General features: G+C 42.8%; 1 protein-coding gene across 2 annotated transcripts in view; it reads right to left on the bottom strand.

The window, feature by feature from the left end:
* Nucleotides 1-24,292, bottom strand: part of cobll1b (cordon-bleu WH2 repeat protein-like 1b) — a 192,715-nt gene that overhangs the window by 34,657 nt on the left and 133,766 nt on the right. Inside the window, exons 5-8 of one of the 2 annotated variants that reach the window (XM_041201523.1) lie at nt 16,426-16,654; nt 15,092-15,133; nt 14,447-14,538; nt 12,624-12,875 (exon numbers count right to left, since the gene is read on the bottom strand). In XM_041201523.1, the coding sequence (XP_041057457.1) occupies nt 12,624-12,875; nt 14,447-14,538; nt 15,092-15,133; nt 16,426-16,654 (615 nt within the window). The remainder of the gene's footprint in view (nt 1-12,623; nt 12,876-14,446; nt 14,539-15,091; nt 15,134-16,425; nt 16,655-24,292) is intronic. The other variant, XM_041201524.1, reaches the window with a different exon arrangement.

The following is a 24,292-nucleotide window of genomic DNA, read 5'->3' as shown; positions in this document are numbered from 1 at the left end:
CTCCATGGTATGACCCTGATCACAGAGCACAAGCAAGCTTCCTTCAGCCACACAGGCGTTCATAGAGGAAATGTGAATATCTATGGAGTGTCCTCAATGCATGTTGGCTTCATCCTCCTGGAATCTAGTGACTATTTGCGCTTCTACTGCGTCTCCATGACATGAGCCTGAGCACTGAGGGTATGTGCGCTGCCATCAGCCACACAGGAGTCAAACATTCACAGATGCAAGTGAGGATGTCAGGACTATCCTCAGTGCATCTCAGCATCTTCCTCCATGAATCTTGTGGCTATTAGGGCCTCACGAGCGCACCTGCGTTGCCTGGCCAGTGCAATGGACTTACTGAAGGCGAGGATACTTGCAAGTACCTCATCATTCTCATCCCCTTTGACATCCTCATTCGAGGAGACGTGCAGCTCTTCCATCTACTTCTGAGCCAGGTCCCCCCCTGTTGCAGCACCAGGTTGTGTAGCACGCAGCAAGCTATGAGGATGTGCGACACCCTGTGGGGGCTGTATTGCAGTGCTCCACCGGACCTGTCGAAGCACCAGGACCTAATTTTCAAAATGCCTATTGCTTGCTCCACCAATGTCTGGGTTGCAGGAGTCTTGTTATTCCGTCTTTCTGCTGCAGTCTGAGGCCGCCGCATGGGCATCATCAACTACTTCTTCTGTGGGTAGCCCTTGTCCCCGAGAAGCTAACACTGCAGCCTCTCTGGACCCTGGAAGATGTCAGGGATCTGAGACCTGCTAAGGACGTAGGAGTCGTGGATGATCCCTGGGAATTGTGCGCAGACCAGTAGGATGTGTTTGTGGTGGTTACACGCTAGCTGAACATTCAGCGAGGGGAAGCCCTTGCGGTTGACATAGTGGACTGCTTGTTGCCACAGAGATCTAAACACTCCATGAGTGTAGTTGATGGCGCCCTGCACCTGTGGAAAATCAGAGATCTGCTCAAATATCAGCAATCTTGCTTCCTGGCTTGTCTGACCCCAGTCAAAATTCACAAAGTTCTGGCCCTTTGCAAAGATGGCATCCATGACCTCCTAAATGCAGCTGTGGATGGAAGCTTGTGAGATCCCGCTCATGTCATCTGTGGAGCCCTGGAAGGAGCTAGTGGTCTAAAAATTGAGAGCCGCAGTAACTTTCACAGCTACTGGCAGTGGATGCCTCCACGTGCCCTTGGCACCAAATCCTGCAGAAGGTGGCAAGTGACTGACCAGTTCGCTAGTCATGTGCAATCTTCAGCGACACTGGTTGTCAGTCATCTGCAGGAATGAAAGGCGGCATATCCATAGACCTTGGGTCTAGCGAGGCGCCTATGAGCAATGGCTCGCAGTGGGTCTTCAGCTGCGTATACAGGAAGCCTTGCCGCCCCTCATCTTGAGGGTGGTGCTTGTACCATAGGTGAGCCAGATGCCTCTGTCACACTCTTCTCCTTCTTGCTCCCTGGAAGCCATGAGGCACACCACCATATCACCAGGCTCCATGATCCTGATGTTCTCCTCCTGCAGGATCTACGAGAAATGAATGGGTTAGCATATGTCTTCTAAGGACCTCTCTTGGTTAAGTCTCCAGCTATAGCTGCATCTCAAGGCCCCACCGTGCATGCCAGAGAGTGCTAACCACTACTTGGATGGCCAGTGTGTAGTGTGCTCATTAGCTGTCCGAAACCCCATCCACCTCTGCCCCATTCCACTTGACCGATTGGCGGCAGGTTCGGCCATTCCACTGTATGCTGTTCTTTCAGCTCAGGCACAGGTATTCTCCCAACCCACACTGCAAGGCTGTGATGAACCATGATGGACACTGGTCCAAACCTGAATAAAGATATTGCAAGGGGCTCTGAACTCCTCCACCAGTGACTGCCCCATGGCCACCTTTCATAAGGGGGTTCTACAACTGGCCCAGTCATCCAATCGTTCTGCTTCCCCCTAAAACGCACATTGATTTGCAGTCTGCACCCGAGGAGTGAAACGTTCTGGGGCATTTGGTGGCGCTTTCATGCTTTTGTGTTGCTTGAGTGGGCTGAAAAGCTTCAGAGGCCTGACTCCAAGCATGGCAATGGAGCTGCTGCTATTGGTCTCAGTTGCAGAAGAATGCTCACTTTTGACAAGCTTTCCAAGTGTGTGGTTGCTTCCCTCACCCATTCCCTCCACCACGCACCACCCCCTTCCACCCCCAGCTTGCACTTTGTCCTTCCATCAGTCTGTGCTTCCTTGCCACCCCGCAAACTTGGAGCCGTTGCCGCAGCCCAGCACCGAAAACCAGCCAGGAAAGAGAGACTTGCCTGTGACCCCTCTTCCTTGATGTTCTATAGGTGATGCTTGCAAGTGCTGCACAAGGTTGTGTGGTTGTGTGCACTCACCTCCAAGTTCCCCTTGAAGTTAAGGTCACCTTTTAAAGGCAGTTGTAAATCACGTTCTGAAGTTATGCCAACGTGGGAGATAAATTTGACATCGGGGTGGGGGGCGGTGAAATGAACCCAGCATGCAGGCACATGTTGAGATGCAAATGCATTACAATTAAGTTCCCCATGTTGGATGGCAGGAATCACGCCCTGCCCTTGATGGGCAGACCAGGCAACTACAAACTGGTTTCATGACGGCGTAAAACTGATTTTGGCCTTCTCGCCATATTGTCCGCTCACACACCAAACGTACCCACCGCCAATGGGTGCGGCGATTCCGGCCAATGTTATAAAGTTCCAAGTAACTGCTGGTACCATCAAAGAGTAAAATCAATCATACTGCATGTGACATTAATTATTCTGTCTGTTTTGACTGTAACGGCTATATGCAGCTGTCACTAAGTTAACAAAACTACAACAGTAGTTGGCTCACCACCATCTCCTCAAGGGCAATTAGGGATAGGAAATAAAAATACTGGCCTGGTCAGCGACACCCACATCTTGTGAAAGAATAAAAAAATTAGGATCTGGAAAAAAAATTGTAGCTTTTGATAACTTGAAATGGAAACTTACAAATATGGTTTTCTGTTCAAGAGTGTCCTCTTGTGGTTGAGTGATTTTATGCAACTACTGGCTGGTAATGCTACAGCTGCTGCAATAGCATATACTTGCCAAGAGGTGTGATGATAACATCGTTACTTCAGCAGTGTAATAATAGAAAAGTGCTTATTTGCATTTTTGATTCATATTTTATACCTGATCAGGATTAACAAGGTTTAAGATATTTGTAGAAGGACAAGAGGAGGGCACAGGTTCAAGGTAATTAGCAAAAGAGGCATGAGGAAAAACTTTTCACAGTGAGTTAAAAACAAAAAACTGTGGATGCTGGAAATCCAAAACAAAAACAGAAATACCTGGAAAAACTCAGCAGGTCTGGCAGCATCGGCGGAGAAGAGCAAAGTTGACATTTCGAGTCCTCATGACCCTTCAACAGAACTAAGTAGAAATAGGAAAGGGGTGAAATATAAGCTGGTTTAAGTGGGGGTGTGGGGGGGGTTGTTGGGACAAGCAAGCAGTAATAGGAGGAGATAACCAAAAAATGTTACAGACAAAAGAACAAAGAGGTGTTGAAGGTGGTGATATTATCTAAAAGAATGTGCTAATTAAGAGAGGATTGCAGGACAAGCAAGGTACAGATAGTCATCTTCCAACTAGGCACTTTACAGCCTTCCAGACTGAATATTGAGTTCAACAACTTTAGATCTTGAACTCCCTCCTCCATCCCCAGCCCCTTTCCGTTTCTTCCCCCTCCCTTTTGTTTTTTCCAATAATTTATATAGATTTTTCTTTTCCCACCTATTTCCATTATTTTTAAATCTATACCTTTTATGCCCTTTTAGTCTTATTTCACCCTATCCCCACTAGAGCTACCTTGCTTGTCCTGCTCTCCAATCTTAATTAGCACATTCTTTTAGATAATATCACCACCTACAACACCTCTTTGTTCTTTTGTCTGTGACATCTTTTGGTTATCTCCTCCTATCACTACTTGCCTGTCCCAACAACCCCCCCCCCCAAACTAGTTTATATTTCACCCCTTTCCTATTTCTTAGTTCTGTTGAAGGGTCATGAGGATTCAAAACGTCAACTTTGCTCTTCTACGCCGATGCTGCCAGACCTGCTGAGTTTTTCCAGGTATTTCTGTTTTTGTTTTCACAGTGAGTAACTGGGATCCAGAAAGCACTGCCTAAGAATGTAGAGCATGCAGGTTCAATCAAGGCATTTACGAGGAACTGCATTATTATCTGAAAATGAAGAATCCTCAGGGCAACAGGGAGAAGGCTAGGGAGAGGCATTAGGTAAATTGCTCCTTCACAAAGCCACCACAGACACAAGATGCCGAATGGCCTCTTTCTGTGCTGTAACCATTCTGTGATTCTGTGAAGTTTTCATAATTGAATCAGATCTCAACAGAATTGCCTAAAAAGCAGTATTTTGTTTCTTGCATTAAATATGATAGCACATTCTCTCATCCTATTTAGATTTTGAAACAAACATTTGACATTTTCTTCTTACTGTTCTGGGAAGTGATTAGTGTCTAAGTGACAGAATCTTTTCACCGACAACCATCAAAGCAACGCGCCCCAAACTATACATGTTTCTTTTAATTCTTTCAAAGGATGTGGGCATCGCTGGCTCAGTCAGCATTTATTGTCTATCCGTAATTGCCCTTGAGAAGGTGGTGGTGAGCTGCCTTCCTGAACCCCTGCAGTCCATGTGTTCCAGGAACATCCACAGTGCTGTTAGGAATGGAGTGCCAGGGTTTTGACCCAACAACAGCAAAGGAACGACAAAATAGTTTCAGGTCAGGATGGTGTGTGGCTTGGAGCAGAACTTGCAGGTGATTGTGTTCCCATGCATCTGCTGCCCTTGTCCTTCTAGGTGGTAGAGGTCATGGGTTTGGAAGGTGTTATCAAAGGAGCCCTGGCGAATTGCTGCGGTGCAACTTGTAGATGGTATATAGTGCTGCCACTGTCTTCAATGGTGGAGGGTGTGGATGTTGAAGGTAATAGATGGGGTGCCAATCAAGCGGTCTGCTTTGTCCTGGATGGTATCGAGCTTCTCTTGTTGGAGCTGCACTCATCGAGGCAAGTGGAGAATATTCCATCTCTCCTGACTTGTGCCTTAGAGGTTGGAAAGGCTTTGGGAAGTCAGGAGGTGAGTTGCTCGCCACAGAATTCCCAGCTCCTGACCTGTTCTTGTAGTCACCCTATTTATATGGCTGGTCCAGTTCAGTTTCTGGTCAATGGTTAACCCCATGGTGTTGGTAGTGGGGTATTCAGCCATGGTAATGCCATTGAATGTCAAGGGGAGATGTTTGGATTCTCTCCTGCTGGAGGTGGTCACTGTCTGGCACTTGTGTGGCATGAATGTTACTTGCCACTTATCAGCCCAAGCCTAAATGTTGGTTAGATCATGCTGCATATAGGCATCGACTGCTTCAGTATCTGAGGAGTTGCGAATGGTGTTGAACATTACGTAATCATCAGCAAACTTCCCCACTTCTGACTTTATGATAGAGGGAAGGTCATTGGTGAAGTAGCTGAAGATGGTTAGGCTTAGGACACTACCCTGAGGAACTCCTGCAGTGGTGTCCTGGAACTGAGATGATTGACCTTTAACAAACAGAACCACCTTCCTTTGTGCTAGGTATGACTCCAACCAGTGGCGAGCTATCCGCCCCACCAATTCCCACTGACTCCACTTTTGCTAGGCCTCCTTGATGCCACACTCGGTCAAATGTTGTTTTGATGTCAAGGCCAATCACTTTCACCTCACTTCTTGAGATCAGCTCTTTTGTCCATGTTTGAGGCTGAACTGAGGCAGTAATGAGGTAAGGAGCTGAGTGGCCCTGGCGGAACCCAAACTAAGTGTCAGTGAGGTTATTGCTGAGTAAGTACCACTTGATAGCACTGTCAACAACACTTTCCATCATTTGCTGATGATTGAGCGCAGATTGATGGGACAGTAATTGGCGGGGTTTGATTTGTCCTGCTTTTTATGGACAGGACATACCTGGGCAGTTTTTTCCATGTTGCCAGGTAGATGCCAGTATTGTAGCTGTATTGGAACAGCTTAGCTAAGGGCGCAGCCAGGTCTGCAGCACAAGTCTCCAGTACTGCTGGAATGTTGTCTGGGCCCATAGCCTTTGTGGTATTCAGTGCCTTCAGCCATTTCTTGACATCACGTGGAATAACTGAATTGGCTGAAGCCTGGTTTCTGTGATGCTAAGGGCCTCCACAGAAGGCCCAGATGGATCATCCACTCAGCACTTCTGGCTGAAGATTGTTGCAAATACTTCAGCTTTATCTTTTGCACTGTTGTGCTGGGCTCCCCCATCATTGAGGATAGGGATATTTGTGGAGCCTCCTCTTTGTTAGTTGTTTAGTTGTCCACCACCGTTCATGACTGGATGTGGTAGGACTAAGATCTGGGCTGTTTGTGATGGAATCACTTAGCTCCATCTATCTGTGCTGCCTTTGCTGTTTGGCATGCAAGCTGTCCTGTGCCATAGCTTCACCAGGTTGACACCTCATTTTTAGGTATGCCTGGTGCTGCTCCTGGCATGCCCTCCTGCATTCTTCATTGAACCAGAGTTGATCCCCTGCCTTGATGGTAGAGTGCAGGATATGCTGGTCCATGAGGTTACAGATTGTAGTTGAATACAATTCTGTTGCTGCTGATGGCTCACAGTACCTCATGGATGCCCAGTTTTGAGTTGCTAGATCTGTTCAAAATCTATCCCATTTAGCGCAGTGGTAGTACCACACAACACAATGGAGGGTATCCTCAATGTGAAGATGGGATTTCATCTCCACAAGGACTATGTGGTGGTCGCTCCTTCGCTCCTACCATATTGTCATGGAAAGATGTAGCTGCAACAGCTAGAATAGTGAGGACAAGCTCAAGTATGTTTTTCTCTCTTGTTGGTTACCCTCATCACCTGCCGCAGACCCAGTTTAGCAGCTATGTCCTTCAGGACTTGGCTAGTTTATTCATTAATGATGCTACCAAGCCCCTCTTGGTGATGGGCATTGATGTCCCCCACCCAGAGTGCATTCTGTGCCCTGCCAGCTTCTGTGCTTCCTCCAAGTGATGATCAACATGGAGGAGTACTAATCCATCAGCTGGCGGGAGAGGAGGGGGGGTGGCAATCAGCAGGACATTTCCTCGCTCACTTGATGGGGTCCAGAGTCGATGTCGAGAACTCCCAGGGCAACTCCCTCCTGACTGTTTGCCACTGTGTTGCCACCTCTGGTGGGTTTGTCCCGTTGGTGGGACAGGGCATATCCAGGGATGGTGATGGTGACGTCTGGGACATGGGCCGGGATTTTCCTGCCCTGTCGTGGGCGGGATCCGCTGCGGTCGAGGCGGTACCCCAGCCAGAAGTCCACTGACTTGTGGCGGGACCAGAAGACCACGGCAGTGGGTGGGTGTGGAAAATCCCGCTCGTTGTCCTTAAGGTATGAAGGATATGACCACCCTGAACTGTAAAATCATATGTTATTAAACCCCAAAAACCACAATATGACCTCGACTGTAAATTATAAATAGCAAAACCTCAACACAACATACAGAGGTGAGCTATACGGGTATGAAGGGGTTAACTGTTACATCACAGCCAGCCGAAACTGTCTCATTCAGAGACTGGAGGAAAACATTACCACAAACAATGGTGTAAGGTAACATCATTGCCTAATGCAATTATGAGACTGGAAGAGTTTTGATCATAAACAATGGTACAGGACAACTGCCACTGTAAAACTCGATGAAGAAATTGAGAATGCTATAATCATTTAAAAAACAGCCCAGGACAATGGCCATTAGTCCCTGCCAGGAAGGGTAGGTGCATTCACACATCCGTCAACCCTGGAGCCAGATATCCTTCACTGGGGTAGAGATTGTATTGTTTTTTGTTATGGAAAAAACATGTGAACTGATTTTGTCCATCCAGTCTGCTCTAGATCAGGTCATGGAATAAACTAAAGATATAGAAAGGTGTTAACTACTGGACGATTCAGCAGGATGGCAATAGGAGATGTGCTTGTGACATTGTGTTATGAATTATCATCAAAGGAGGACGACACCGGAGTGCGGTTACTGCAGTCAGAAGGAGAAGGACGGAGATTGGTTATCCCTAGATCCAGGCCTACAATCAACACTGGTAACCAGCTGTGTGAGTGATTGTAAGGTCCAGTCAAATCGTAGATGGATTTGTACTGGGGTAATTTTGTAAGTTGCAGTCAAATCTTGGAGGGGTTTGAGCAGTGGTAATTTGTGTATGTTTCAGTCAACCTTGTATAGGGGTTTTGTGTTGTGGGATTGGTCTAAATTCCAGATAGGTCACAGCAGGATTTGTACTGGGGAGGGAAGTTTGTAAGTCCATTAAGTGAATGAATCTAGGGTTAGCCAAACTCTGTGTCGTGTGCGTTTTGCTCTTATAATTCCGGAGGTCCACGAACTATCCTAAGGGGAAACCCTCACTTGTTATGATTCTGTCCATGAGCATGATTATGGTAATAGGACATAGTAGAAATAAGAAAAATCCTTCCCTACTGTGCTATAATTTCTGGTTTAATCAGAATATTAAAATAAAACAAAATCAAGGAGCTTTTTGAGGTACGAGAATCTAGAATTTTAAAATACATACAAAACAAGAGAAAGTCCTTGCTGTGCAACACTTATTCGTGCTGGTACATATTGATCCTCCTTTACTTTATAACAACTTGTTTAAAGCACTTATACTTAATTGATCAAAATTAAGAAAATTCTGTTGAGCTGACCTACATATTGCACTTAATCTGATATGCAATGCAAGATATGACATTCAATACACTTTCAGCCATTCAAGATAAATGCAAAACTGAAAATCATTGTCCAGGAAAACAAAATCTCAGTTTGGATTCCTGGAGGCAAAACCCAGCAAAACTAAACACTCTACTTTCCTAACCAAAACTAATTAGAAAATAGGGCAGCCAAAATGACTAGTTTAAATTGGGGGCATGTAATAAGTCGTGCTGTCACTGACTGTCAACCGCATAATCCTGGAATCTATGTGCCCAGTTCCCATAACTTTCTGGCATTTTATTGGTCATAAAATATTGAACACTGGAGACCTTAAATTCTGATTTTTGCTGCCAAGTGATGTAACTCCCTACACCAGCAGCATAGACTCAAAATTACAGCTGTAAGTGGGGTGGCAGCAGGATAAAAATTTGGCAAAAACATGACAAACAAAGTTTGCCTGTTCCAATTTTCGGGTGGACTTCTGTTTACGTAGCCAGCACTCATGACACAAGGGGTCATCTGATATTGTCAGGACCTTCAATACCATTTCTGTCTCAGCCAGCTCAGCCATCACTACTTCCTCAACACCATTCAGAAATTGTGCGCACTATATGTTGGCAGGCAACTATTTACGATGATCTTTAAAGTGACCTCAGCTGGAGTCATGGAAAGCTGGATGCAACTCTTGTGCTTTATTTTCATTTGGTCTCAAATGCGTTGAGTCTTAAAGGATTACATGTGGATACTGCTTTAAAACGTTCTTGATGTTGAAACCTGGTACTCCATTTCATTCCCCATGCTGCCACATACCCCTTTTAAGATGCTGCTGCAGGTCCCCGATTTCTCATTCTCCCAAACATCGAGCAACCTGTAAGCAGCAGTTCTGTTGAAGGGTCATGAGGACTCGAAATGTCGACTCTTTTCTTCTCTGCCGATGCTGCCGGACCTGCTGAGTTTTTCCAGGTAATTCTGTTTTTGTTTTGGGCACAATTACCAGTAGCAACTCATTTGTTGTACATTAATGAGATCCAACCACTAAAATTGATTGGATCTCCTGATGTAACTGGCAGTCAGGACAAATAACATGTCCACCGCATCCTTACTTGATCTGTACCACAGATATAAATTCTCAGTTATTTTCCAAACACTGCAGGAGGTCAGTACCTTTGACCAATGTGTGAAAAGCAAATGGTTCAATTACAAGTAGAAACATGCCAGCTTAAGAAAAACACTCCAAGTTCAGCAGACTTGCATAAAGAATAGGTAGATAAGAGGTTTATAAAACAGAGCACAGTGACCTTTGATTTTATCAATTGAATCATGTAACTAAATTCAAGTTGGTTCACTCATGTTTGAAGCCAAGTGAAGGGTTATAGGTTAGGAGGAGACTCCTACACTGAGGTATCATTTGGACAAAACTTGGGTTGTGGAACCACAATCACACAAAGAAACCTCATCATACAATGTGCTACAGTGAAATATTTTGAAGCAAGAGCTTTGTTAAAATAGCCGTTGTGGTAAATCCACCCATGCAAATTTCTACATTTTTAGATTAACCAAATAACCTTACACAGTTCCAGACATTTCAAAAGCTCTTTGTATCAAGAATGCTTAAAAACGTGATCTACTGTATTTGAACAGTGTAATACATTAAATATTGACTAATTAAAAGTTTAAGTAATTTACTTTAAAGTGGCTTTACTATCTAGAGAGAATTATTTTATTCCTACCAACTGTATTTGCTCTTCTAATACTTGTGCTCTCACTTAAGTCTTGGTTTATAAGAAGAATAGTTACTTAGGCAGGGTATTAGAGAGTTGCTAGTACCACAGATGTCACCATTTAAGTCAACCTTTGAAGCCTCAATAAATCCCTCTGAAAATGGGGGCCAACTTATACACAGAGTATAAAAGTGAACTGCCAGCATGGGTATGGATGTTCGCCATCTTTGTCGTTTGCCATGTGGGATCTGCTCTGCGTGGGGATGTCTTAAACTCCCGTGTATCTATGCAACACAGTTGTATTAACTGTTTGATCCCTTGCACCCAGTTATAAGATGCTAAGTAAAACATCCATTTGTGTGGTAAAAAATTGAGGTCGACGACTGATGCAAGTATAGCATGTCATGGATGTAAAAGGGGGGTCAACTTATATGACAAGCATGACTTTTGGGGCTGAAAAAAATGAATTTGTCTTGTACACCAGAGAGACTTATACACCACAATTTATGGTACCTGCAAAATGTTACCCCAGCATGAGTTATTGTCTTTACAAAAGGAAGAAATTTGCAGGGCATGTGGGGACAGGGTTGAAGGAATGGAATTTGTCCTTAATTTTCTTTTTCTAAAGATATTGTATGTTGTGAAGACAGCAAAGGAACCATTCTTAAAATTACAACAATGCAATAAAATATGTTCTTTTTTAAATGCATCAAGTAGCACTTGCTCAGCTCCCAAGAATGGTGTGAGGATGAATGTCCAGTGAAAACAGAGCTTCTCACCATCAGTGTTTGTTTTTATTCATTCATGGGATGTGGGCATCGCTGGCTGGGCCAGCATTTAATACCCATCCTTAATTGCCCTTGTTCAGAGGGCATTTAAGAGCCAACTACACTGCTGTGGGTCTGGAGTCGCATGTAGACCAGACAGGTAAGGATAGCAGATTTCCTTCCCTAAAGGGTATTAATGAACCAGATGGGTTTTTACAACAATCAACAATGGTTTCATGGTCATCATTAGACTTTTAATTCCAGATTTTTAATGAACTCAAATTCCACTTGTCCGCCGTGGCAGGATTCAAACCAGGGTCCCCAGAGCATTACCCTAGGTCTCTGGATTACTAGTCCATCAGTAATATCACTACACCATCGCTCCCCTGGTATCATCTGTGCTGTGTTGGAGAGGAAGACCAAACTAGTTTTGGTTTGAAGGTTTCTTTCTTTTTTTTAAGACACTGAGGAAGCACTGGCACTGAACAGAAAGTAAGCCCCCTAAACCTTCCTTTACTTGGAAAGAACCCCACAGACTGAAAGTGAGGTTATGGGAGAACAAGATTTTGGTTCTGCTGTGGTGAATAGCATGAAGCTGAGGGGGAGTGGATAAGAATTGAAAACACATATAACCCTGAATCTCACTGTTCTTCACTTTCCCTGAAAAATTCGGCACTGAGGCATCTATTGTGCAGTTCCCCTAGGGATTCAATACTATCTAGTCAACCAGCATCAAACGCTAGTGATGGCCACAATATTGCTGAGTTTTCAGTACAGAAGACTGACTCTTGCATTTTCTACAGGTTCACATTCTTATTTCTGATATTAAATGGTGAGGGAAGCTAGGAATACTATAAAATGGAAGATTGAAACTCCTAATTTACTTCATGGTTTTGAGGTTTGCGAAATGAGACAGGCAGTATTAATAAAGCTGTTATCCATTCAATCTGCAGTTGACAAAATTCTTTCATTCTCTGATCCCATATCTGAAAGGAAAACCTAGTTCAAGATTACTTAAGTGAGGAGGTGGACAATCAAGATTTTGATAATTAATGCAAAAAGCTATGAGCAAGCACATATTCTACAGTTCCAACTAGATATCAGACGAGGGAGTAACAGCAATTCAACCAACCAGAAAATGAAACAAAGGACAGTAAAGATGAAACTAATGCTCTGCAGATGTGCAGTCAATCAAATACATGGCAAGCTAGTGTAATTTACATTGGTTACAGAAAACATATCTTAAGGGTTAAAGCCCAATTAATCCACCAAAGTGGGCTGAAACATAAAAGCTAGATGCAGAAATCCAAACTTAAACAGTAACAATACAAAATACCGTTTTAAGATTGCTACTAGTTATATTAAAAGTAGCACCTACTTCACTGACCTGTGCAGTATCATTGACAGAATCATCTGGAAAAATACAGGATGTAGTCCTAGTCGATGATTGCCGAGTTAAATCTTTTGGAAAACTCTGTGAAACAGATAAGGGTGGTGCAGGTGCTCGTCTTTTTTTTGGCAGATCTGAAGGTAAAGTATTAGATTCATACGTTGGGCAATAAGCACTTGAACTGCTCATGCCAAGTGGTCTCTGTTGACTTACTAGTGGAGTTGCAGGGGCACTTGCTGGCTAGAAATGAGAGTAGAAGCTTACTTTTTAAAAATGCTCTCCTGCATTAAAAGTTACTGCAATCATGAGGAATTGTAACATTTTCAGTATTAATGGTGCTACTAGGGAGTCAAAGAACAAAGAGCTAGTAGCTGATTTTAAACATCCTGCTGGTATCCAAATTTGTTGTTGCTCACACGGGTCATGTTACTCAGTTACAAAAGCAAAATAGTGCTGATGCTGGAACTCTGAAATAAAAACTGAAAACCGGCGTCAATTCCTGCCACTGGTGGGACCAGCCATTAACTGTTTCAGGCTCCACAAATGCTGCCTGACCTGCTGAGTATTTCTAGAATACAGTATTTTCCTGCTATAGGCTGGTATGTGCTACTTTATTATCTGAAGCTGTGTTTGGAGTCAAACAATTTAGAACAATTAGCAAATAATCTCACTGCTGATGATATGATGGAAGGAAAGCCAATTGATGAAGAAGCTGAAGATGATTGAGCCAAGGACAACAGAATGGTTTGGGCTCTTGATGACTGGCCTCCAAAAACCTGGATCGTCTTCCTTGACTCCAATCACTTATTCGATCAGTTTGGCGTAGGATGTTCTGGCATGTGACCTTCAGCTCTTGCATCCAAGTCTGGGTTAAGATCATGACAAAGCCAGGAGCCAAGTGCTTCTGACAAAACCCAAAATGAAAGTGGGTAACCAGATTATTGGTGAATAGTATCGTTTTATGGTACCATCAACTATTTCTTCTATTGCTTTTAACATGATTGATGAAAAGCAAGTTGCAGGGTTGAACGGGCTAATTCACTGCCTGGGTAGTTGCTGATAGGTCAGTCTGATGTCTCTGGTTCTGATATGGCTGTTTTACAAGAATTGTCTTGCTAAGTCACATCAGAGGACATTATGAGTCAATTACATAGTGTGCTTTTGCAGTTTTATGTTGGCCAAACTGGTTAAGGGGAGCGTTTCTTTCCCTGAAGAACATCAATAGAGCAGCAGTGTTTTTACAACAGTCAGTTCTGCTAGCCTAAACTTCAGGGTGACCAGTCCAGCATCAAAACCACTAGGCTACAATGCACAATGGTTACATATTTAAAAAGTATAAAACAGATATGGAGAAATAGTATGTAAATCAGATTAAAGTAGATAGGTCAAGTTGAAGTGTTAGCATCACACATCAACCAATGTTATCCTTTTACACTCTGGCTGTTTGAGTTCAATTAACTCAATTGAAAATTTAATTGAACTACTCAAATCAAGTCTAATATCATGTTATCAATGAAATTAGGATCTTTTCTAAAAATGGAATTGTACTTTCAGAATTTAAGCTGGACCATTTAGAAACGGAAACGTAAACTGATGTTCTTGGCTCCAATTTTTAAAAAAGCAACTACATTTATTTGTTCCTGTACTGGAGGGTAACTTCCTTCTCTTAAACCAATGTGGAATTGTGCACAATTATTCAAAAAGCAAGGCTATTTAGCATGTACAGAGAATGCCTATTGCTCTGCACTAGCCACCTAAAGTTTGACAGACTAAATACAGAAAAATTATTAAAACCCTTGTAAGAAGCTTACTTTTTCCCGTTTCTTCTTGCTCAGTCTAAAAATATTGAAGAAACCTTTGTTTTCCTTCTCCAAAGTTATATTTTCAGGAATCTGAGGTTGTCCTAAACACAGAGTAAGTTTGTAGGAAGTTAGAAAAGAAGGCAGTAAACATTGGTTGCACAGTACATATCTTAGTTGTGTCTACGAATAGTACAACACAACAAATAATGCACTTTTATTTTACAATTGTCCATAATTGTCTATTACAATTAGCATTCCCCGCTCCAGTTAAGCTAGGTGCTGCATCAAGAAAACACTTCTCAATAAACACTTCTAATATATCTTTAGGTTATGCACTGTAAAGAATACAACAGCACAAGAGATAGCTATGGATTGCACTTAAATAGGACTGATTTTTACAAATTGCAGTGATAGAGGCAGACAGACACCCAGGCTAACAGATGGGAATGGGGAAAAAGGAATTGAGAAAGAGGAAGAGGGTAAAAAAACAAGTGGGGTGGGGAAGAGCGAGAAAGAAAAGGAAACAGAAGAAGGAGAGCAATTGAGAGATACACACATACACGAGTGTAAGGCATAACTTCAGCGTGAGTTAAGGCAATAGAAAATCTAAATACTTTACAAAATTCTCTGGATTTAAGTCAGAAAAGTCATTACCTTGCTGAATGGATCCACCTTGAAAATTACCCTGGGAACATCCTAAAAAAGTTGGAAGTCACATCTTTAATTATCCAATTTCCAGTATCTATAAAGTTACTACTTTGCAGAATATTATTCATTTATGGAAATATAGTTTATAACAATAACTGTTACTTACATTTTTCCCTTGGCAATATCATCTGCAGATATGGATCAACTTTCACACATATATGTTGACAACACCTAGCTCTTGTCACTGATCACATTCCTCCTCCCTGACAATTCGGAAACTCATTATCCTATTCAACCCCAAAATGAGCTTCTGACCTCACACATACATCCATCACAAAGGAAGAAATTTTCAGCTCCATAATATCACCTGCCTCTGTCCATCGGTCATTGAAACTTTCATCCATGACTTTGCTACCTTCATCATCAACCACTTCAATACTCTTCTGGCTAGCTTTCAATTTTCCGATCATCATAAATTCAGCTTGTCCTACTCACTCATCACTCCCATCCTTCAATGTTCCCGCTAAGCTGTGGATGCACATGGCTGTTCCACAACCATGAAGGTACTGCACAGCCCACTCACAAGCTGTTCCTTGCACAGCCACACAAAAATGATTAAAGTTTCTGTGCACTTAAATAAACAGACCATGCACAACAAAGAAAATGTAGAGGGCTCATTGTTGTCCTTTCCGACAATACATTGGCTCAGAGTCCCAAAAGCTACAAAATTGAATGCAACTCTCATCCAAGTGTTGCATGGCACCACCACCCAACACAAAAATCTCTAACAAATCCATTCCAGGAGCACTGTTTCTCTGACTTGTTTTTTCATACCCACTCACTTGTCACACCATTGGTGGCCATGCTTTCAGTGCTTTCGCCTCTGGATTTCCCTCTGAACTTTTCTGTCTCCCTAGGCAAGTCTTCTCCTTTAAAGGTCTGCATAAAACCAATCCCTTTGACCAAGTTTTTGATCATTCCTCCTAGTATCTTTTTCTTTGTTTCAGCATTTATTTTTGCCTGATTAAAGCTCTCATGCAGCTTGGGATGTGTATCTACATGGAAAGCGCTATAGATATTTAAGTTTTTGTCAAAACTGTTAAACTCATCTATGTCAGTTGTGATGACAATTCAGTCTCTCTGATACAGTTTTATTTTTAGATCAGAAATAAAAAGTTAGGCAACAGGTATATCTTAAATAAAATCTTGACGTACAGATTTAAAGTGCTACATTTCAAATTTTACTGCTCCATATTTTTTAGATTATCGTGCTACAGCAATCAAAGTTGTGTTAGAAATTATTGCACTACAACATTCAGTGGCCTCAGCCAGGTACTTACCTATGCTAGTGTCCAATGCATACACTTCCCGTAAACCAAGCTCCTTCAGAGATTTTGTTAAGTCATAGGGCTCCTGACACTCAAAGTCTTTAACAAGAATGGTGTTCTTTGGGTCAAATTCACATTTGTTGCTGATTATTGGAACCAGTTCTTGAAGAGGAACGAGGGGACTAACACGTACTATGGTTTTCTGGGTTTTTTTGTAGTTTACTACGACGCGTACTGTTTGCTGAAAATAAAAAGAAAGCTAGTCAGAATGTATATGAACATGTTTGGTTGAAAATGCTGACATAATTACAATTTAATGTACGTTACTTTCAGCACTGACCCACTGTTGAGCAAACTTGGGATGAGTTGCATTTAACCCAACTTTCTGAGACCATGTTTTCCCTCAAAGCCTCATAGCTGTGGGAAAAATGTCCAATGCCTTCCTCAAAATAGAGTTTCCAGCAATAGTTAATGCTAAGAATCATGGGCATATCCAACATAGTAGATTGGGGATTAAAAGATCCTTCACAATTTGAAGATTGCATTAGTGGCCAGATTCAAGATTCAATGAAGGACTCTCTGAGTAAGAAACAAATTGCCCAAAATGATCTAAAACCTCCAACTTATATTGTATTCTGTCATTATTTGCAGCCAAAAAAAGATGGAGTCTCTCAATTAAACAAAGATAGGCAGGGAAGTAAGTTGTGATGAGGATATAGGAGCCTGCAAAAGGATCTAGGCTGGTTATGTGATTGGGCAAAAAATTGGCAGAGGGAGTATAACGTGGGAAAATTTGAACTTGTCCACTTTGGCAAGAACAACAGAAAAGTAGCATATTACTTAAATGGAGAGAGATTGCAGAACTCTTGAGGTACAGAGGGATCTGGGTGTCCTGATACATGAATCACAACATGTTAGTGTACAGGTAGGATTAGGAAGGCAAATGGAATTTTTTAAATTCATTCACAGGATGTGGGCTTCGCTGGCTGGGCCAGCATTTATTGCCCGTTCCTAACTGCCCTGCAGAAGGTGGTGGTGAGCTGCTTTCTTGAACCGCTGAAGTCCATGTGGCGTAGGTACACCCACAATGCTGTTAGGGAGGGAGTTCCAGGATTTTGACCCAGCGACAGTGAAGGAACGGCAATATATTTCCAAGTCAGGATCGTAAGTGACTTGGGGGGGGGGGTGCGAGCTTGCAGGTGGGATTGTTCCCATCTATCTCCTGCCCTTGTCCTTCTAGATGGTAGTGGTCGTGGGTTGGAAGGTGCTGTCTAAGGAGCCCTGATGAATTCCTGCAGTGCATCTTGTAGAGGGTGCACACTGCTGCTAATGTGCGTCGGCGGTGGAAGGAGCGAATGTTTGTGGATGTGGTACCAATCAAATGGGCTGCTTTGTTCTGGGCGGTGTCAAGCTTCTTGAGTGTTGTGGGAGCTGCACTCATCCAGGCAAGTGGGGAGTATTCCATCACACTCCTGACTTATGTCTTTTAGATGGTGGTCAGGTTTTGGGAGTCAGGTGGTGAGTTACTTGGCACAGGATTCCTAGCCTCTGACCTGCTCTTGTAGCCACAGAATTTATATGGCTAGTCCAGTTCAGTTTCTGGTCAATGGTAACCCCAGGATGCTGATAGTGGGGGATTCAGTGATTGGTAATGCCATTCAATGTCAAGGGGCGATGATTAGATTCTCTCCTGTTGGAGATGGTCATTGCCTGGCATTTGCATGGCATGAATGTTACTTGCCCCTTGTCAGCCCAAGCCTGCACATTGTCCAGGTTTTGCTGCATTTGGACCCGGTCTGCTTCAGTATCTGAGGAGTTGCAAATGGTGCTGAACATTGCACAACCAACAACAAACATCCTCACTTCTGACCTTATGATGGAAGGGAGGTCATTGATGAAGCAGCTGAAGATGGTTGGGCCCAGGACACTCCCCTGAGGAACTCCTGCAGTGATGGCCTGGAGCTGAGATGACTGACCTTCAACAACCACAACCATCTTCCTTTGTGCTAGGTATGACTCCAACCAGTGGAGAGTTTTACCCGATTCCCATTCACTCCAATTTTGCTAGGCCTTCTTGATGCCACAACTCGGTCAAATGCGGCCTTGATGTCAAGGGCAGGTCACTCACCTCACTTTGGGAGTTCAGCTCTTTAGTCCATGTTTGACCCAAGGCTGTAATGAGGTCAGGAGCTGGGTCATCATGGCAGAACCTGTCAGTGAGGCTATTGCTAAGCAAGTGCCGCTTGATAGCGCTGTTGATGACCCCTTCCATCACTTTACTGATGATCGAGAGTAGATTGATGGGGCAGTAATTGGCTGGGTTAGTTTTGTCCTGCTTTTTGTACTGGACACACCTGGGCAATTTTCCACATAGCTGGGTAGATTCCAGAGTTGTAGCTGTACTAGAACAGCTTGGCTAGGGGCGTGGCAACTTCTGGAGCAACTTCAGTACTATTACTAGAATATTTTCAGGGCCTATAGCCTTTGCTGTATCCAGTGCTTTCAGCCATCATCACACGGAGCGAATCAAATTGGCTGAAGGCTGTCATCTGTGATGCTGGGGACCTCTGAAGGAAAGGGAATGGAATATAAAAGTAAGAATGTTTTGCTACAGTTGTACAGGGTGTTGGCGAGACCACATCTGGAGTACTGTGTACAGTTTTGGTCTCCTTATTTAAGAGAGGATATAGACCTGTTAGAAGCAATTGAGAGCGGGTTCACTCATCTGATCCCTGGGATGGGAGCATTATCTTACGAGCAAAGGTTGGACAGGCTGTTCCTGTATCCACTGGAGTTTAGAGGAATGAGAGATGGTCTTATTGAAACATAGAAGATTCTGAGGAAACTTGACAGGGTGGATGCTGAAAGGATGCTTCTCCTTCTGGGAGAGACTAGAACTGGGGGCCCACAGTTTAACAATAAGGGGTCTCCCATTTTAGATGGAGGTGAGAAGAAATTTTTCCTCTTGGAAGGTCAAGAAACCTTGGAATGCTCTTCCCCAGGGAGTGGTGGAGGCAGAGTCAATTAACACTTTTAAGGCAGATTGCCTCCCTTGTTGGTCAAAAATCTGAGGATACCTGGCATAGGTGAGAATATAGATTGAGGCAACTGCCAGATCAGCCACGATCTTACTGAATGGCAGAGCAGGATCAAAGGCCGAATGGCCTACTCCTAATTCACATGTTTGTAAACTGGGAGCAACCTAATCCTTACCACGATTGTCTTATCATTATTAATTTCAAGCAGGCGAAAGTAAAATATATTCCAAGGAATGAACCGAATTTAGTTTTCTCAGCTAACTAAAAATTTGCTGAATAAAAGCTTTTGGCTTGTGTCGGTCATAAGGGTAACCTTGCAACAAGGTGCAATACATGGGTTGGTTGAAAATAAATCAAAGGAGTTCACTTTGAGAATGCAAGGTATGAAAGATGGTGTTTTATCACAAGAGATCAAAATGTGAAAACAAAGAAAATACTTTGAAAAATTCAAGAGAAAAGCAGACATGGAGGAGAAAAAACAAGAGAAAGATGATTAAGTACAGAAGCTCAAGATGTCTACTAGCAAGGGATTGATCTGTTGCTCTTTGATTAATATCCCATACAAGGTACATCTCAGTGTTCTTATACAGCTTATATTTCAGGGCCACCATTTTTTTCCCTCAAGCTCAGGCTTTTGGGATTTAAAAGTATAAAATATCATTTGTATTACAAGATCATGGAAAGGTGACGCTTCAAGTTTTGGCTAGTGAATATTAAAAGCTGAGTCATTAATGCATCAGTATCTTAAGACAATTTATTCTGATGTCATGTAGATCATTGATGAGGAAATAATGGAAATAGTATGTGCAATTTTTGGCATTCCGCTTTGATGAATTAGGAGACCAGAAATGTGATGCATGAGTCTTTAATTTGAATTTACACAAGGACATCAAAAACATCAACTGTTTTCAACTGAATATAAGATTAAGATGAGGCATGGCTAGATTTTGAAAATGTCAATTTGAATTGAAAATGTAAATGTAAACAGGTAAATTTACTGTGGACTGAGAACAAGACAAGTGGATAACAGTGTAAAATCTAACAAGCCTCAAGTAGGACTTGAGATTAAAAAGCAAAGAATACACAGAATAAACTCAGAACTAAGGCAATTGATGTTGAACAAATTTTTGAATTTCAGAAGAAAAAAATCTGGACGAATATCTGGTTAACAAGATGGAAATTATAAGGGTTAATATAGCAAGGGATAATCAAATGCTTAAAAACAAAAAAACTGCGGATGCTGGAAATCCAAAACAAAAACAGAATTACCTGGAAAAACTCAGCAGGTCTGGCAGCATCGGCGGAGAAGAAAAGAGTTGACGTTTCGAGTCCTCATGACTCTGTCGAAGGGTCATGAGGACTCGAAACGTCAACTCTTTTCTTCTCCGCCGATAATCAAATGCTTGATGGAATACAACTGCTCCCCAGTTACTGAGACCAAGGAACTGGGATACCGTTTTATTTATAGGTCTGAATTTTCCCATGGTCGGGCACATGCAATCAGCGGGCCCGGAAGCGGACACAAAATGTGCTCCCGCCTGTGATCAGCTGCTGACCACAATTTCACGCTGGCTGGCTGGCCAATTAATGGCCAGCCAGCGTGAAACATGACGAGAGAACTGCTCAGCATTGCTGTTAGGGACGGAAGAGTGTGGACACTGATACTACCGCGGGCGTTGGTGAGCGCCCGGAAGGCAGACAGATGCCTCAGGGAGCTACAGACCTCCAAATGTGAAAACAAAGCCAAAAAAAGGTTGCAAAAAAATGCCCTTGCAGCATAATCAAGCACCTGAAAGCAGACCTCGTTAAAAAAAAATCCCCCAGATATTTATTTTTATTTTAAATCCCAACTGGGATTTCATCCCACCCTTGGATGAGGTTTCATCAAAAACGTAAAGTCCAACTGGCCAATTGGTCCGTCCGCCAACCTTAAGGTTGGGCAGGCCACGAAAAATTGCTGACAATTGGGCTGTTAATGGGCTTAATTGCTCTCTTAATTGTCAGCGGGTGCTCTTTTACGCGTTCCCGCCGAGCAAAGTATTGCGCGAGTGCGCGATGAGGTCGGGACGCTTGCCCGTCATCGCACGCAGTTTCATGCCGTTCAGGTTGAGCGTGCACCCGCAGGCAGTAAAATTCTGGCCATAGTTATTCTGTCAAACTAAGAACACTATTTTCTAAGTTTTTAAACTCGGGACTAAGATATTAACTCTTCATAACATTTCGACTTTCTACTTTAAGTAGTAGTGACTGCCAGTAAACAGTTCATTAATGGCAGATTGGCCCAAATTTTGTGGTCGTAAGGACAGCAAAATGGTGGATGTTTATCATTCTTACTCCACTGAAACTGACAGCAACTTCAGAAGCCTGCATCTGTGCAAAATACCGTGGAAATCCAGGCATTGTCGTCAGTGATTTAACCCTCCTCCAGACGGCGAGGTGTTGATGTCTTCCAGCTCATTTCTTCCCTGCTGCCCAAGTGCGAGCCCTAATCCTCAGTGAATCCGTGAAAATTTCCACTCTTATACTGTTAGTTTCACCGTAAAAACTCTCAAAAAAGCTAAAATCTTGTTGAATAAGGTATAACTGGATTTTTTAATGTGTACTAACTTCATAATCATTGCCAAGCATGCTTAATGGCCCTGAAGCGCTAATTCTATATTTGTGAAATGTCAAATTTCTCCATAATGTTTTTTTAAAAAAATCACTTAAAATATTTTTTTTAAGTTTATTTATATTGATCTTTTAGCTTCCATCTCAATCCAACAACAATGATTTATTTAATTATCTAAATTATCCAATTATCTGGTGTTTTTAACTTTCTGGTCTGATATTTGAGAAAACTTCAAATGACAGTTGTGTGGACATATCTATTCCTGCACTCATGGAGATCTCTTGACTCGGCACCAGACTTAAACTGTCATCAGGAAAGGGAAAGCCAGCACCACAGAGATCATTACATATTTGTCGGCAGCTTTTTGAGGTCAGCAGCAAGCACCATTATTTCACTGAAGTGCTGAAGAACAGTCACATTCCATTTGAAACGTTAACTGTTTCTTTCTCCACAGATGCTGCCAGACCTGTTTTATTTTTCCAGCACTTGTGAATAAAGCAAAATACTGCTGATGCTGAAAATCTGAAAAAACATTGTTTTGCTGCTGACTGCAAAATTAAGCCCATTATATTGAATTTTCGTTTTGAATTTGTCCATGGGATATGAGAATTGCTGGCAAAGCCAGAATTTATTGTCCATCCCTAACTGCTCACCACCGCCTTCTCAAGGGCAATGCCCATCGTTTTCTTTTGGAGTGCGCAGCTGATCTGTTTAAGTTCAGGGGCCCTTTAAACTTTTTTGCATGGCAGCGCATGCATGGTAACTTAAAAGGCTGACTTGTACGCGGCCCTGTGTGGTAACCTTCCAGTTGCTGTGCCACCAAGCAGCTTAGAGGGAACATTGTGATTAGCCACCTCTGCAGTCGGTGTAGTGAAGGTGCTCCGACAGTCCTGTTATGCAAGCAGTTCTAGGACTTTGACTCAGCGACAATGGAAAAATGGCAATATATTTTCAAGCCAGGGTGGTATGCAACTTGGAGGGAAGCTTGCAGATGGCGGTGTTTTCAAACGCCTTCTGCCTTAATGTCTTTGGCAGCAGAGACTTCTAGTTTGGAAGATACTGGCTAAGAACCCTTGGTGATTTGTTGCAGAGCATCTTATAGGTGATACACTCTACAACACCTTGTGTTGATGGTGGAGGGAGCAAATACTTAAGGTGCTGGATAGGGTGTCAATCAAGTGGGCTGCATTGTCTTGCATGGTGTCGAGCTAAACTCATACAGACAATTGAAGAGTGTTCTATCAGGCTTCTGATTTGAGCTTTGGAGATGGAGGTTAGATTTGAAAGTCAGGACAAGGGTCACTCAATGCAGAATTCCCAGCTTCTGACTTTATCTTGTAGCCACAGTATGTATATGACTGGTCTAGTTAAGTCTCTGGTTAATGATGACTGCCAGATGTTAATGGTGGGGATTTGGCAGTGCCATTGCAGTGAATATTAAGAGGAGATCATTAGACTCTCTTGTTGAAACGGCCATTGTCAGGCACTTTTGTGTTGCCAATTTTACTTGCCACTTAGCCCAAGTCAGAATGTTGTCCACATCTTGATGCACGTGGGCATAGGCTGCTTCATTATCTGATGATCCATGTTTGGACCAAGGCTGTAATGAGGTCTGGAGACAAGTGGTCCTGCTGGAACCCAAAATGAGCATCAGTGAACACTTCATTGATAAACAAGTGTTCCTGACAGCACGGTCAATGACAGTGAGGAGATGGTGGTGTAGTGATAGTGTCACGAAACTAATAATCCAGAGACCCATGTTAGTGCTCTGGATACATGAGTTCAAATCCCACTATGGCAGCTGGTGGAACTTAAATTCAATTAATTAAATCTGGAATTGAAAGGTGGCCTCAGTAATAGTGGAAATGAAACCAATGTCGAGAGTCATAAAAGCTCATCTGTTTCACTGATGTCCTTTAGGGAAGGAAATCTGCCACCCTTACCTGGTCTGGCCTACATGTGGCTCCTGACCTACATCAATGTTGGACTCTTAACTGCCCTCTGAAATGACCTAGAAAACCACTCAGTTCGAGGGTAATTAGTGATGAGCAACATATGCTGGCCTTTCCAGCGACACCCACATCCTATCAAAGAATAAAAATAAAAGAAGTCTGATGACTTAGAGTAGACTGATGGGGCTGGATTGGATTTGTCCGCCATTTGTATGAACACAATAAACCTGGACAAGTTTCCATATTGTGAAGTAGTTGTTAGTGTTGTAACTGTACTC

This window comes from Carcharodon carcharias, chromosome 12 (assembly GCF_017639515.1).
Source record: "Carcharodon carcharias isolate sCarCar2 chromosome 12, sCarCar2.pri, whole genome shotgun sequence".
Lineage (NCBI taxonomy): Eukaryota > Metazoa > Chordata > Chondrichthyes > Lamniformes > Lamnidae > Carcharodon > Carcharodon carcharias.
This window is presented reverse-complemented; position numbering and strand designations above follow the sequence as displayed.